This window comes from Triticum urartu, chromosome 7A (assembly GCF_056163025.1).
Source record: "Triticum urartu cultivar PI428250 chromosome 7A, HENAU_Tu73, whole genome shotgun sequence".
In the NCBI taxonomy this organism is placed as follows: domain Eukaryota; kingdom Viridiplantae; phylum Streptophyta; class Magnoliopsida; order Poales; family Poaceae; genus Triticum; species Triticum urartu.
The window spans coordinates 73,495,555-73,508,566 of record NC_141879.1 but is presented as its reverse complement, the minus strand read 5'-3'; the positions used below and the strand labels follow the sequence as shown (position 1 = coordinate 73,508,566).

Here is a 13,012-nt window from a genome sequence, read left to right as displayed (position 1 = left end):
ATGTTAACGAAATTTTATACATGTATACTACAAATATATGTCTACATGTATACGTTATTCAGATTTTTTTTATGTCTACATGTATATGTGTATTGTTGCTGAAAAAATAAATAAAGAGCTCAATGGAGCTCGGCCTCTGCAGACACTTTTCGTGGTAATACAACCCTTTTCATGATTATTTATGTTCACAGTTAATCGTGTTTTTTGACAGTGTTCACAACTGAACTATGTAACACAAGAACTGTACTGTGCATGATCCAGTACGAAAAATACATAAACAGGGCCACACCAGCGAGGGGGGTTACTTGCCAATCCCAGTTGACCTTGCAAAAGTGTTTGAGCTCATCGGAGATGATTTCGGCTGTTGCCACGGACAGTCACCACCGCAAGGCGTGGGGTATCCGATACTTCCATCTCCGGAACCTCGATATGGAAGAAGCTCATCCCTTCGATGCCATGACCATACATCGTTAAGTTCCTCTGTCATGCTTTCTTGCATCTCTCTGGACATAGCGATTCAGTAGTTGTTTCTTTTTCAATTTCATCCCTCTTCATAGTTAAGCACCGAGTGCATTCACCGGCAAGGTGATGCTTCCTTGAACGAGTTTCCTTTTCTTTTTGGCGAATCTTTGACCCGGCATATAATTTGTAATTTGTCTCCTTGATTCTACTAGAACTAGAAGATTATAGATAGATTTCTATTGAAGCGGACAGGAGACACTGATCCACAGAAGAGCTGTCTTTGCATGACAGCACCAGGAGACGCCCTGATCAGACTGAGCGCTGATGATCGGCAATCAAGGACAGTTTAGTCCAGCATATATACACTCCAGCAATTAGATGGAAGTTAGTCGCGAGCATAAATGGGTCGATCTCGGATGAAACTTGGGTGCTATAACTACCGTAATATTTTGTCGAAATGAGCCAGTTTAGAACAAAGTTCGACAAAACTTGGACTCGGTTCCAGTCAGTCAAACAGAGTTTCTCTACCATAGCTCTGATCTTTGAACTAAATATGATCTTGGAACTACATAGAGGCTAATGATACAACCACCCCTTTCATGATTACTTACGTTCACAGTTGGAACTTCCTTTTTTGACAGTGTGTTCACAATTGGGTAGGCAAACATGGCCTATCTTCCAAACAAAAAAGGACTTGTCACATGCTACAATAGACACAAGAGACAGCAACAAAATTTTGTGAGAATCATGACACACCAAACAAGCAACAAGCAGGGGTTCTGCTCATAAAGCAAACTTGAGAAAACAGGACCATTGGCTATCAAACACAGGTAGGTAAAAACACATTTATTCAAACTAATTCAGAATGGCAATGTCTTCCCTCCAGGGTTGATCAATCACATGGAAGTAGTGGAGACTGGAGAGAATATGTGATCTCCTTGTAGAAAATAAATACAGGACTCGTTACTCAAATAATAAAAATTAAACGGCGGTTCCTCCCCTACAGGAAAAGGACTCATGACTGGCAGCTACAAAGGATACCGAGAAGACGAAACCTGATGGACCGTCTCTTGGTAGAGCAGCAGCAGCATCTTAGATCTTTGAGTTGGCGATCTTGTACCACTCGGTGTGGAAGGAGCCGGGCATGTCAACCCTCTCGTAGGTGTGCGCCCCGAAGTAGTCCCTCTGGGCCTGGACGAGGTTGGCAGGGAGCCTGTCCCTCCGGTAGGAGTCGAAGTAGGCCAGACTCGCGGACATGCCAGGGGTGCTGACGCCGTTGTTGATGGCGAGGCAGACGACCCTCCTCCATGCGGCTTGCCTGTCCATGATCTCCTGCGCGAACTCGGGGTCGATGAGGAGGTTGGCGAGCTCACCGTTCCTGTCATAGGCCTTCTTGATGCGGTCCAGGAAGCTGGCGCGGATGATGCACCCACCCTTCCAGATCCTGGCCAGCTCGCCGAGGTTGAGGCCCCATCCTTTCTCCGTGCTCTTGGCCTTGATGATGTTCATGCCCTGGGCGTAGCTGCAGATCTTGGAGGCGTAGAGGGCTTTCCTCACATCCTCGATCAGCTGTGCCTTGTCGACAGTTTCGCCACTGGAGTAGTCACCCTGGAAGATCTTGGAAGCCGCGACACGCTCATCCTTCAGCCCGCTGAGGAACCTGGAATCCAAGGACGCCTCAATGGTAGGAGCAGCCACAGAGAGCTCAGCAGCCTGCTGCACTGTCCACTTCCCGGTTCCCTTCATCCCGGTCTTGTCCAGGACCTTGTCGACCAAGTAGCCCTCACCCTGGTCATCCTTGATGCTGAAGATATCAGCAGTGATCTCAACCAAGAAACTGAGGAGTTCACCCTTGTTCCACTCGGCGAAAACCTGCTGCAGCTCACCGTTTGTGAGCTTCCCAACCGACTTGAGAACGTCGTACGCCTCAGCAATGAGTTGCATGTCACCGTACTCAATGCCATTGTGAACCATCTTGACAAAGTTTCCGGATCCACCCTTCCCAATGTATGTGACACGGGCCGCTGTCAGGGACCTGAGCAGACACCTTGAGAAGAATGTCTTCAATGTACTGGTATGCCTCCAGTGAGCCTCCAGGCATCATGGATGGGCCATGGCGGGCACCCTCCTCTCCTCCGGAAACACCCATCCCGAGGTAGAGGAGTCCACGCTCCTCCATCGCCTTCTCCCTCCTTTCCGTGTTCTCATACCACTCGTTCCCTCCATCAACGATGCAGTCGCCCTGCTCCAGGTGTGCTGCGAGCGTTGCAATGGTCTGGTCAACCGGGGCACCTGCCTTGACAAGCATGATGACGACACGTGGCTTCTGAATGGAGTTGACGAAGGATGCAGGGTCATGGAAACCGTAGAGAGGAAGGTTTCCTTCTAGCTTGGCGTGCTGAACAGTCTCATCGACCTTGGAGGTGGTCCTGTTGTAGACAGAGATGGGGAACCCTTTCTCCGCAATGTTGAGGGCGAGGTTCTGCCCCATGACGGCGAGGCCAGCAAGACCAATTCTGGTGAGAGCCATCTCGTACCTGAAAAAGATATCCACCAAACACAAAGTTAGTTAGACAATTTATTTATGCATATATTACTAGTAGAAGGTTAACGGCCTGTCTAGAGAGACCAAATGATGATGCATACGCACTAGACGCAAGACCAAGCTTCACTCTGACTAATTGTTTGCAGAGAATAGAGGTTTCAGAAAACTTATATCCACAAAGTGGCCGGTGGGCAACTGAATGCAAGGTCAGGAATGTCAAACTGGAGTAGATGCAATATTCAGAGGACAGATGCAACAGGGCGGGCAGCAGCTTATGCGGCCAAGATATTAAACACACGCCAAATCCAAATCCATAACTAACTAATACATCTTCTTCTTCTTCTTATGGCCAACAGCAACATGGTTCAGAAGAAGATGAGAACCGATTCAGACAGCACCGCCCACATGGTTGAGCGAGCCACATGATTCACTCAAGAAACCGATAGTATGCTCAAACATAATCTGTAGCCCTCCGGGTCAATCATCCATGGCCCATGAGGTCAGACAGTAGAGCACAGGCAGAAATCCTATGGTTGCTGCTCGGGTGGATGCTCCTGCTAGTAGCGACACGCACACAAGACAGCACAATTGCCATCCAGCGCCAGAGGGCACGGTTTCAGCTTGATCGATTATGCAAAACAAAAAACAGGGGAAACAGAGATAAACAGGCTACGCTGCATCCTCGAGACCCCGACCACGGCTACGTAGACCCGCTGGACAAGTAGTGTTCCTGCCTGTCGGGCGATTCAGTCAGCCGACCAATTCAACTGCCATGGCCGCGTTTATTGAGCTTGGCTGGCCCGTCCAGTGGGTCGGTGGTTGGGCGCGAGATTCCGTGCCGTCAGTGAGTCAACTTGTGCTCCCTTCGTCAGGTAGCGCATGGATCTGAGCCAGCCACCGCGTGGCTCAGCTTCAGTCGCCCGCCCGCCCCTAAGAGTAGGAAGGAACACGCACCGCCGGCGGCCCGCCGAGATAAAATATCTAGCTACTGCCTGCCTCACCGACGGAACCCTCGCTCGGGCACGGGCTGGGGGCTCGCGACGGAGATCGGTCGGGGCACAAGCAAAAGAAACAAATGAGGGGACGAGATTCGGGAGGGGAGGGGACGAGTTGCCTGACCTGCCTGTCTTGGATGGGATGAGATCCGCCTGCGCTGGTCGAGGGAGGAAGGAAGACGAGTATTGGTTTTGCGGTGCGATGCCGATGCGATTGGAGAGCGACCACCTACCTCTCCTCGACCCCTCCTCGAGCCTGGTTAAATAGCGTCCGTGGCATTGCCTTTTCGCACCTTGTGGAGATAGCAGCCCCGTTGACCGACGGGTGGGCCCGGGGCTGGCGGCGATGGATTCATCCATGTCCGCGTTCGTCCGTTGGGTCATGGGTGCGCCCAACGCGCGGCCGCACACCAAATTATGTCCGGGGTGGACGTGATTAAAGAAAACAAAAAAACTTAAATAAACTACCTAAAAAGGTAAATAAACACAGTTAAAAAAAACTTAAAACATATTTAGGGGTCACGGCCACAAAACGGCCCAGTTTGACGGTCCACTTAAACGGCTCAGTTCCATAATTAACATAAAAACAAAATAAAAAATGCTGCCCGCGCGCTCCTGCCGCGCCCATCGATGTCGTGGCCATTGCCGTCTTCAGTGGCCGCCGGTGTCGTCGTCGTCGCTGACGAGGTCGACGTAGTCCGGCGGCGTCCACAGGTGGGCCAGCGGTCCGTGGTGCACGGGGGCGGCAGGCTGGAAGTTGGCAGGTGCCTGCACCACCTCCTCCCGTGGCGAGGCATCCCGCTCCAGTGACCGCGGCGGCGTGGGGCACCACTTCACGCCCCCCACGGCGGCCGCCATCTGCTCTGCGGTGCACGACCAACTCCACCCCTAGCCCACAGGCCCGGGTGGAACGCGGCCACCGGCGGCTCCTCCACCACCTCCTCCTTTGGCACCATCTCCAGTTCGGGGATGGCGACGTCGCCAGCCGCGGAGAGGGCCGTCATCTCCTCAAGGCCCTCCCATTGGCGCTCGTCGTGCGTGTGCATGGAGTCCTCCAGCACACGTGCCATGAGACGGGCCTCCTCCTCCGCTGTCATGCGAGGAGGTGGGGGTGGCGATGGAGATGAGACGGGCCTCCTCGCACCCGCGTACGCCGCGCGCTTGGGGAGCCGCTCGGTGCTCACGTGGCCGTCGCGGCCCCGTCGACGTGCCGGCGAAGAAGGACGCCCGCCGCATGTCGTGCTCATCGCGGAACCAAGTGGCCCACAATGACGAGTCGGGGGCGTACCTCTCGTCGTAGTAGAGGTCGTCCGGGAGGAGGCGGCGGCGCGCACGGCCGCTCAGCGGGACCGGCGGGATCGGCACGCGGTCGGCCGACAAGTGCCAGTTGTTGGGGAGGTGGACGTCGCTCCAGGGTAGCGGCGTCCTCGTCTCCCAATAATGGCGGCATACGGCCGCCTCGATGTAGTGCCGGTCGCGCTCGCCGGCGGCCGTGGGCGCGATGGAGAACGCGGGCGGCGCGGGGGCCCAACGCGGTGGCGATGCGGGCTCGTCCTTCTTCACGGAGCCGCGGTCGTGCTTGCCTTTGCGGCCGTAGTTCCATAGCCCCATGGCTGCGGGCGGCCGGCCGGCGAGGTCGAGGCTAGGGTTTGGGGTGTGGGGTTGTCGGGTTTTGAGGAGGCTGCGGGGTGGAGTGGGGCAGTGTGGACGATGACTGGTCCACGGGTTGCCATTTAAGAAGGACCGTGACCGTTCGCCTGGGCGGACGACAGGTGGAGCCGCCCGCGCGTGCGCATTGATGTGGGCGGGTGGAAGGTAGGTGGCCGCCTGCCACGCGGCCCCGACATGGACGAGGCGCGCGTCCGTTTGGTGTCCGCCGCGACCCAAACCCGGCGCAAGTTTGCGCTCGAAATGGGTCGGCCCGGACACAAAACGGACCAGATGGGTCCGGGCTGTCGCGCGCTGGGCCGCCTCATTTGCCCATTTACCCCAAACGGACGGGGCCGGGCAGAATGGGGTCGCGCGGTGGAGTTGGCCTAAAAACCTGAGTTGGTGATGATTGTGTATCTGCCATCTATCACCAATAGCCGTCGGATTTGGATCTGACGCATACAAAGCAAACTGCTGCAGTTTTGCAAAAAGCTGCCCGCACTTGTTTCCATATTTACAAACAACTCCTTGCCTCTCACAATCAGGCTTATCTCTTCCCGCCGCATCCAGAAGGCCATGGAACAATATGGTGTGATGGCCGCTGCCGTTGCCGTCTAATCTTGATGTTCCGTGAAATGCACGGGCATCTTACTAGTATCAATTACATGTTTCTGATCTCTTGAGCCGTGGATGAATCTTGAATCGCCATTTTCGTGTGTGTGTGTGGCAGGCGATTCATCTTGTATACATGTTGTCAGGGCCGGCCGTGAGGAAAAGGGAGAAGAGAGAGCGTTGAGGATTGCGAGACGTGTGATGGGTTCTTTTCATTGGTTTTTTTACGTGTGAGGGGAATGTATTGGAGGAGAGGAGGGGCAGATGAATTATGCCAACAGGTAAAAGAAACACTGCTTGTTTTTTAAGTGCATTAGTATATATAGAACTAGCGGGGTGCATGTTTTCTGGTGTTAAGCAAAAATTGGCTTAGTTTTTCTAAGCACCTACGTAAGCACTTTGCATTGTCGATGGGCTAACAAGAAATTCTTACTGTACTTTCGACAAATTGTAGATCGTACCTTTCTGTAAACATGGCAAATCAAACCATGCGTACAAACCGTACCGCCGCCAGCCGTGCAATCTACTCCTAGATCGCAACTTTGCCACGACAAGGGTGAGAGGTGATACTAAATGCTGATGCAGCTTTTGTTATCAGCAGAGGCTAATCAATCAACAAGAGAGACAGATCACTGTTGGTGGAAAACGTTTGGGACGTGCAAGTGACAGTGACGCTTACGTGCTGCACGTCGTGGAAGATGCCGCCGGAGTGGTTTAGGTAGAATCCATAAGTTTAAGGTTTTCAGCGAGTGCAGCTACGTGACGTGGCGATTAAACTAGGGGAAAGAGATTGGGACTTGTGGAAGCATTTTGTAAAGTACTAGGACTACCTCATTTGACGATTTCACCTGAATGTGGTTTTTTTTTTTGCTTTTCTAGAGCATGTTGGGATTCGCCAACGGATTAATCACATGAAAAAACACAAGCACACATGCACGCGAAAATCCTTTGGCCAAAGGCATATGTCGTGCCTTGTTGTCTCTGTATTTCTTCTCTTTGTCTCGCGATACAAACTCCTGGGCTAGCACACAAAACCGGCTCTAACTATTCTTTTTGGTTGGGTTTATAAGTCGGGCATGGGTTTTTAGGTCTTCCTTCAAATTGAGCGAATGAAATGCAAAACACCATCACAAATAGCAGTGTCATCCATAGAAAACCAGCACTTTTATTGTGATGGATCAATTTCTCATATTTTCTGCTAATGACATTGTTATTCCGGTGTGTTTTCTTTTTCATGTCATTCAGATTGAACATCTGCATTTTATTCGACATAATAATTCCCTAATTTGTTCTAGAGTTGCTCGCTTAGAGTTGCACCTTTTAATAATCTTGTGTACCTACCCAAAGTTTGGTTCGTCTAATGGATCAATTGTCCTGTAAAGTCCTCGGTGGTGACGGACCAACACATCACCTCTACACGTTCAAACAATGCTATATATCGAGATGTTCGCTGACGTAGTGCTTCTCATTTGTCTACCTGCCTGACCTGCTCCAGCTGGTCAACTTGGGCGTCTCCTTACATAGGGCTGCAAACAAGTCGAACTCGAGCGAGTTGAAGTTGGCTCAGCTCAACTCATATGAATATTTGAGCGAGCTCAAACTAAGTGAAGCTCATGATCGAGCTGTAGAACATGACTCGTACTCAGGTTGTAACGATCTCGAGTCGATCTCGAGCTAGTTTCGAGCTAAATGAGATGATAAAAATTATAAATCTATGGATGAAAAACAAAAAAGTAAGGTGAATATGCAGGGAATCTTCGCCAAAAATGTAGGATATTTAACACATAATCAACCACGTGCCATAATTAGGCCTAAATCTTCTCTGCACTTAATTAAGTTTCCATGTTCGTTGGTAAATAAAATGGAGAAAAAAATATGAACAACATATATGGTAATAAATTATCTTATTTTCATTTAATATATGGCATGATCATTTAACATAATGATACTCTGTCGAGCTATCGAGCTAAAATCGATCGAGCCAACATTGGCTCAAGATCGGCTCGTTTCTCGGTCGAGCTACATAAAGTGTTCAAACTCAGCTTGTTTATTTTCGAGTCGAGTCAAAAAACGAGTTGATCTCGAGCGGCTCACGAGCCTCGAGCTTTTCTTGCAGCCCTATCCTCACACGACCTGCCTCACATTCTTCGTGTCCCTGAAAGCCATCAGTTTCACACGGTAAAATTTCTTTTCACGGCACAAGGAGGGAGGCTTGTTGGCATATTTATAGTGCTACTAACAAATAATCATCCTTTGTATACCAAGATAAGCATGTCACCACGTACCAAAAACATTTAAACGAAGGCAAAACTTTTGGTTCATCTCATTGATAAAAAAGAGTTTTCAAGTATTACAAGTATGGTCATCCAGAGTAAAAGACTACTCTCGCGGCATTACAGAGTTCAACTTCTTTGGCCACCATCTAAGCTTTATCAAAAGAGAAAAATATACTCTTCAACTTTTGGCTGAGTCTAGATCTGTTCCCCAACTCTGAAACCAGACAACTTGCACCCCTAACTGCTGAAACCGGACAAGGTTCGCCTCTGGTCTTGGTTTTGACCGGTTTTAGTGCAGACCTCGGTTTTGACCGGTGCTAACTCAAATTCGCTTACTCTTTTCAAATATGTGGAATTTTTTTTAATTCGTGAACTTTTTTGAAATTATCATACTTTTTCAAGTTCATGATTCTTTTTCCAAATCTGCATACTTTTTCTAAATCCATCAGCTTTTTTGAAAATCACATAGTTTTTTCAAGTTCAATTACTTTTCTCATCACGTATTTTTTTCAAACCCACATACTTTTTAAAATTTGCATACATTTTTTAGATCCGCGTACTTTTTTCAAGTTCATGTTTTTTTTGAAACCCCCTACTTCTTCTAAGTTCATGAATTTTTTCAAATTCAGGAACTTTTTCGAAATAGCGTAAATGAATAATAAAAAGTACATGAATTTAAAAAAATTAGACGAACCTGGAAAAATTACTTGAAATTTAAAAAGTTCACAAATTTGAAAAAGTACGTAAATTAGAAAAAATATATGCGAACTTGGAAAAATATGCAGATTCGAAAAATTACACCAATATAAAAAAACACGGATTTGGAAAAAAGAACATGAGAAAAAAATATGTGAACTTGGGAAAGGTAAGTGGACTTGAAAAATTACGTGAATTTCAAAGAGATTCACAGATTTGAAATAATTATACGAATTTGAGTCAAGACTGTCAAAACCATGGCGAGTCAGCACGAAAGCTGGTCAAAACCGAGCCCAGGGATGAACCTTGCCCGCTTTTCAGTAGTTGAGGGTGCAAGTTATCCATTTTTTGAGTTGAGGGGCCAAATTTAGACTCCGACAAGAGTTGAGGGAGTAAAAGTATAATTTTCTCTTATAAAAAACTAGGGAGGGGGAGGGCACACACTAACTGCTAGGTAGGGGGCACTAATTGTTGGTTCTTTTACATGAATTTTTTAAGATTATATACACAATTTTCTCAATGTTGGAGAAGGCAATGGCTCTCACTCACCCCTAGCTCCTTCAATGCTTCCAAAGTTCCCATGAGACTAGCATCAACAAATATGTGATGGCTTTACGATGAGTTTGACGAAGACTTGGGACGAAACTTTAAGATGTCTTACTTAAAATGAAACATGTAGGTCATATACACTGTGGAGCATAGTAACTCTGCAGATATATTCTTCTTAATACCTAAACAGTGGCGGAGCTAGGCGAGGATGTTTGGGGGGGGGGGGGGGCAAAAAGATAAAACACCAATTTTCAGGAGCAAAAACATCCTATTTATTTAATCTCAGCCATCCCCAAAGAAATTTATTCACAAACTAGTCAAAGCTGGGGGGGCTGTGGCACCTCCAGCATTGTACATAGCTCCGCCAGTGTCCCTAAACATCAAATGTAGTTCCAGGTTCATTCCAGTTCCAAAGTTATTAATCTGCTACATTCTCCGCTCGAAAGAGTGTTTGGTGAGACTAAGGCACAATATGGTGTCTCTTTCATGTTTGGAAACCGCTTCTATAAGAGCACCACAATTGCTCGCCAGTAACCTGAATCCTACCAACCTCTCAAGTAGTCCCTCCCTCATTTCAGGGTTAACCCATGACGTCTCGTAATAAATTCCCTTGAACGACGGAGCAAAGAGAGAGTGATCGAGGGAAAACTGAACGCATTCATACGAGGGTTCCCCCCTAAACATTTGCAGATAATATTCGGACATGAATACATACATGTCCAAATTTGTTCATACTTTTTCTATATTTACAAAATAACATTTTTGGCACGTAGGATGAAATACTCCCCAGAGCCGAATTGGATATCAGGTTTTCAATTTATGAGGGTTGTAGATTTTAAGTTTGGCCAAGTTTATATTAAAAAAGGCTAGTGCAATACCATTTTGTTATTAACTTGTTCAAACTTCCAAATTTTTTACTTAAAAACAAATCTACATGTCTTATATATTTCGGGGTAGATTGTCTGTGAAGATTTGCCTTTTCTTAATCCATAGACATCATATGTTGTCCTATGTTCATTCCAACTTCAAAGTTCTTCATCTACTACTTCCTCCCTTTGGATAAACACTAATTGTTGGTTATTTACTTGTTTTACATGAAAAATTGGAAAATCATATACACAATTTTCTCACTCTTGGAGAAGGCAGTGGCTCCCCATCACCCCATAGCTCAATACTTCCAAAGTTCCCATGAGACTAGCATCAACAAATATGTGATGGATTTACGACGAGTCTGATGAAGATTTATGACGGAACTGTAAGAAGTTTTACTTGAAACGAAATATATAGGTCTTATACACCGTGGAACATAGTAACTCTGAAGATATATTCTTCTTAATCCATAAACATCAAATGTAGTTCCAGGTTCATTCCAGCTCGGACGAGTGTTTGGTGAGACTAAGGCACAATGCTGCGGGTTCTTTCCTGTTTTGAAACTGCTTATATAAGAGGGCCACAGTTGCTCAACACTAACCTATATCCTGCCAACATCGCAAGTAGTCCCTCCCTCATTTCGGGGTTAACCCATAACTTCTCGCAATAAATTCCCTTGAAAAATGGAGCAAAGGGAGGGTGATCGAGGGAAAACTGAACACATTCATACAGGGGTTTCCACCCTAAGCAATTGCAGATAATACTTGGACATGAATACATACATTTCCAAATTTGATCATAATTTTATATATTTACAAAATATTTTTTGCCGTGTAGGATGAAATACTCCCGAGAGTCGAATTGGATAACAGGTTTTTGATTTATAAGGCTTGCAGATTTTAAGTTTGGACAAGTTTATATTAAAAAAAGACTAGTCAATAACATTTTGATATAAACTTGTTCGAACTTCAAAATGTTTTACTTAAAAACAAATCTACATGTCTTATATATTCGCAGCAGATTGTCTTTGAAGATTCACCTTTTCTTAATCCATAGACACCATATGCTGTCCTAAGTACATTCCAGCTTCAACGTTCTTCATCTACTACTTCCTCCATTTGGATATTGCTAGGTCAGGGGTCGTTTTAACGAGACCAAAACACAAAATGATGAATTTTGTTGTTGTTTGGAAGCTACTTCTATGAGAGCGCTACAATTGGTCGACATTACCCCCCAACTTCAAACGGATTCCGGCAAACCGCCGCGCAGTCCTCCGCCATTTGGGGTTAACCCTCAATAGCAGGAGTGAAAGGAGGACGCTAGAGGAAAAACCGAGCGCGTTTCTCTCCGCGGCCTAGTAAAAACGGAAGAGCTCCCTTGGCCCACGGGCATGATAACCGCGGACGGAGGAAGTACCCCCTTTTCCCAAGTTCGTATGGCTTATGAATTTTGTGTCTGAGTCAAAAGTTTGTAAGGCACACATGAATTTTGTGTTTGAGTCAAAAGTTCTTTTTTTTTTTGAAACTTTGCAAGGCATGAACTGGGAAGCAGAGAGTGTTACTCAAGATTTTACATTTAGCCGTTGATTAACTTGTTACCATAGTCCAAGCACGGTGGAAAAACCACTCTCACCAAGTCACCATCAGTCCATCACACCACAGCACGGCCACACCAGCGGCGAAATATCCCCAACGGCCGTCGTCTCCTCCCCAAGTCTGAACCCGCTCTCTCCCTCTCGCCCACCATTTCCACTCCAAAGTTCGGCGGTAAATCTCAAGATTGATCAATCGATGTGACAGAAGTAGTACTTATGGAGTTATACAACCCATTAAAGGTGGCGCAAAGGGCGCATTCTGGAGACGTCCACGTCATCACAGGGGTACTGTGCCTGGCAGCCAATCGCGAGAGAGATTCGCGCTGGCTTTGTAGGGCGAGACAAAAAAAAGAAACGGATCGCCCAGCCCTAGCCTAGCGAGTCCTCCACTTCTCCCTCTCCCTCGTCCGCTGCCATCACCGGCGACCTACCCCACAGCCGCTGCTGCCACCGGCGCCCCACAGCCTGCGCCCCACCCCCCTCCTCTCCTCCCATCACCTTCTCCCCTCCACGGGAAACCTGCACGGAGGCGGCAGCCTGGGCGGGAGGGGGAGAACAATCGCCGCCTTCTCATGCTGCTCGTCTCCACCGCTTTCTCATGCTGCTCGTCTCCACCATACCTTGTCTGCGCCGCGTGGTGATGACCGGTGGCACAGCCGGCGTTGGCGGCAGTGGTCGATCCCCTGGTCGTCGTAGCTTATGGAAGGCCGGCACTAGCGAGGCCCCCTCCGTCCCCATCCGCGAGTTCCACGGTTCGTCTCTT

General features: G+C 47.8%; 1 protein-coding gene across 1 annotated transcript; it reads right to left on the bottom strand.

Annotated features, from left to right (window-relative positions):
* Positions 1-1,333: 1,333 nt before the first annotated feature.
* Positions 1,334-4,238, bottom strand: LOC125520861 (6-phosphogluconate dehydrogenase, decarboxylating 1-like). Its single transcript, XM_087536445.1, has 2 exons — positions 4,127-4,238; positions 1,334-2,999 (listed from the first exon to the last, which is right to left on the bottom strand). The coding sequence occupies exon 2, from the start codon at positions 2,434-2,436 to the stop codon at positions 1,555-1,557; it is 882 nt and encodes a 293-aa protein (XP_087392571.1). The 5' UTR covers positions 2,437-2,999; positions 4,127-4,238; the 3' UTR covers positions 1,334-1,554.
* Positions 4,239-13,012: the final 8,774 nt, after the last annotated feature.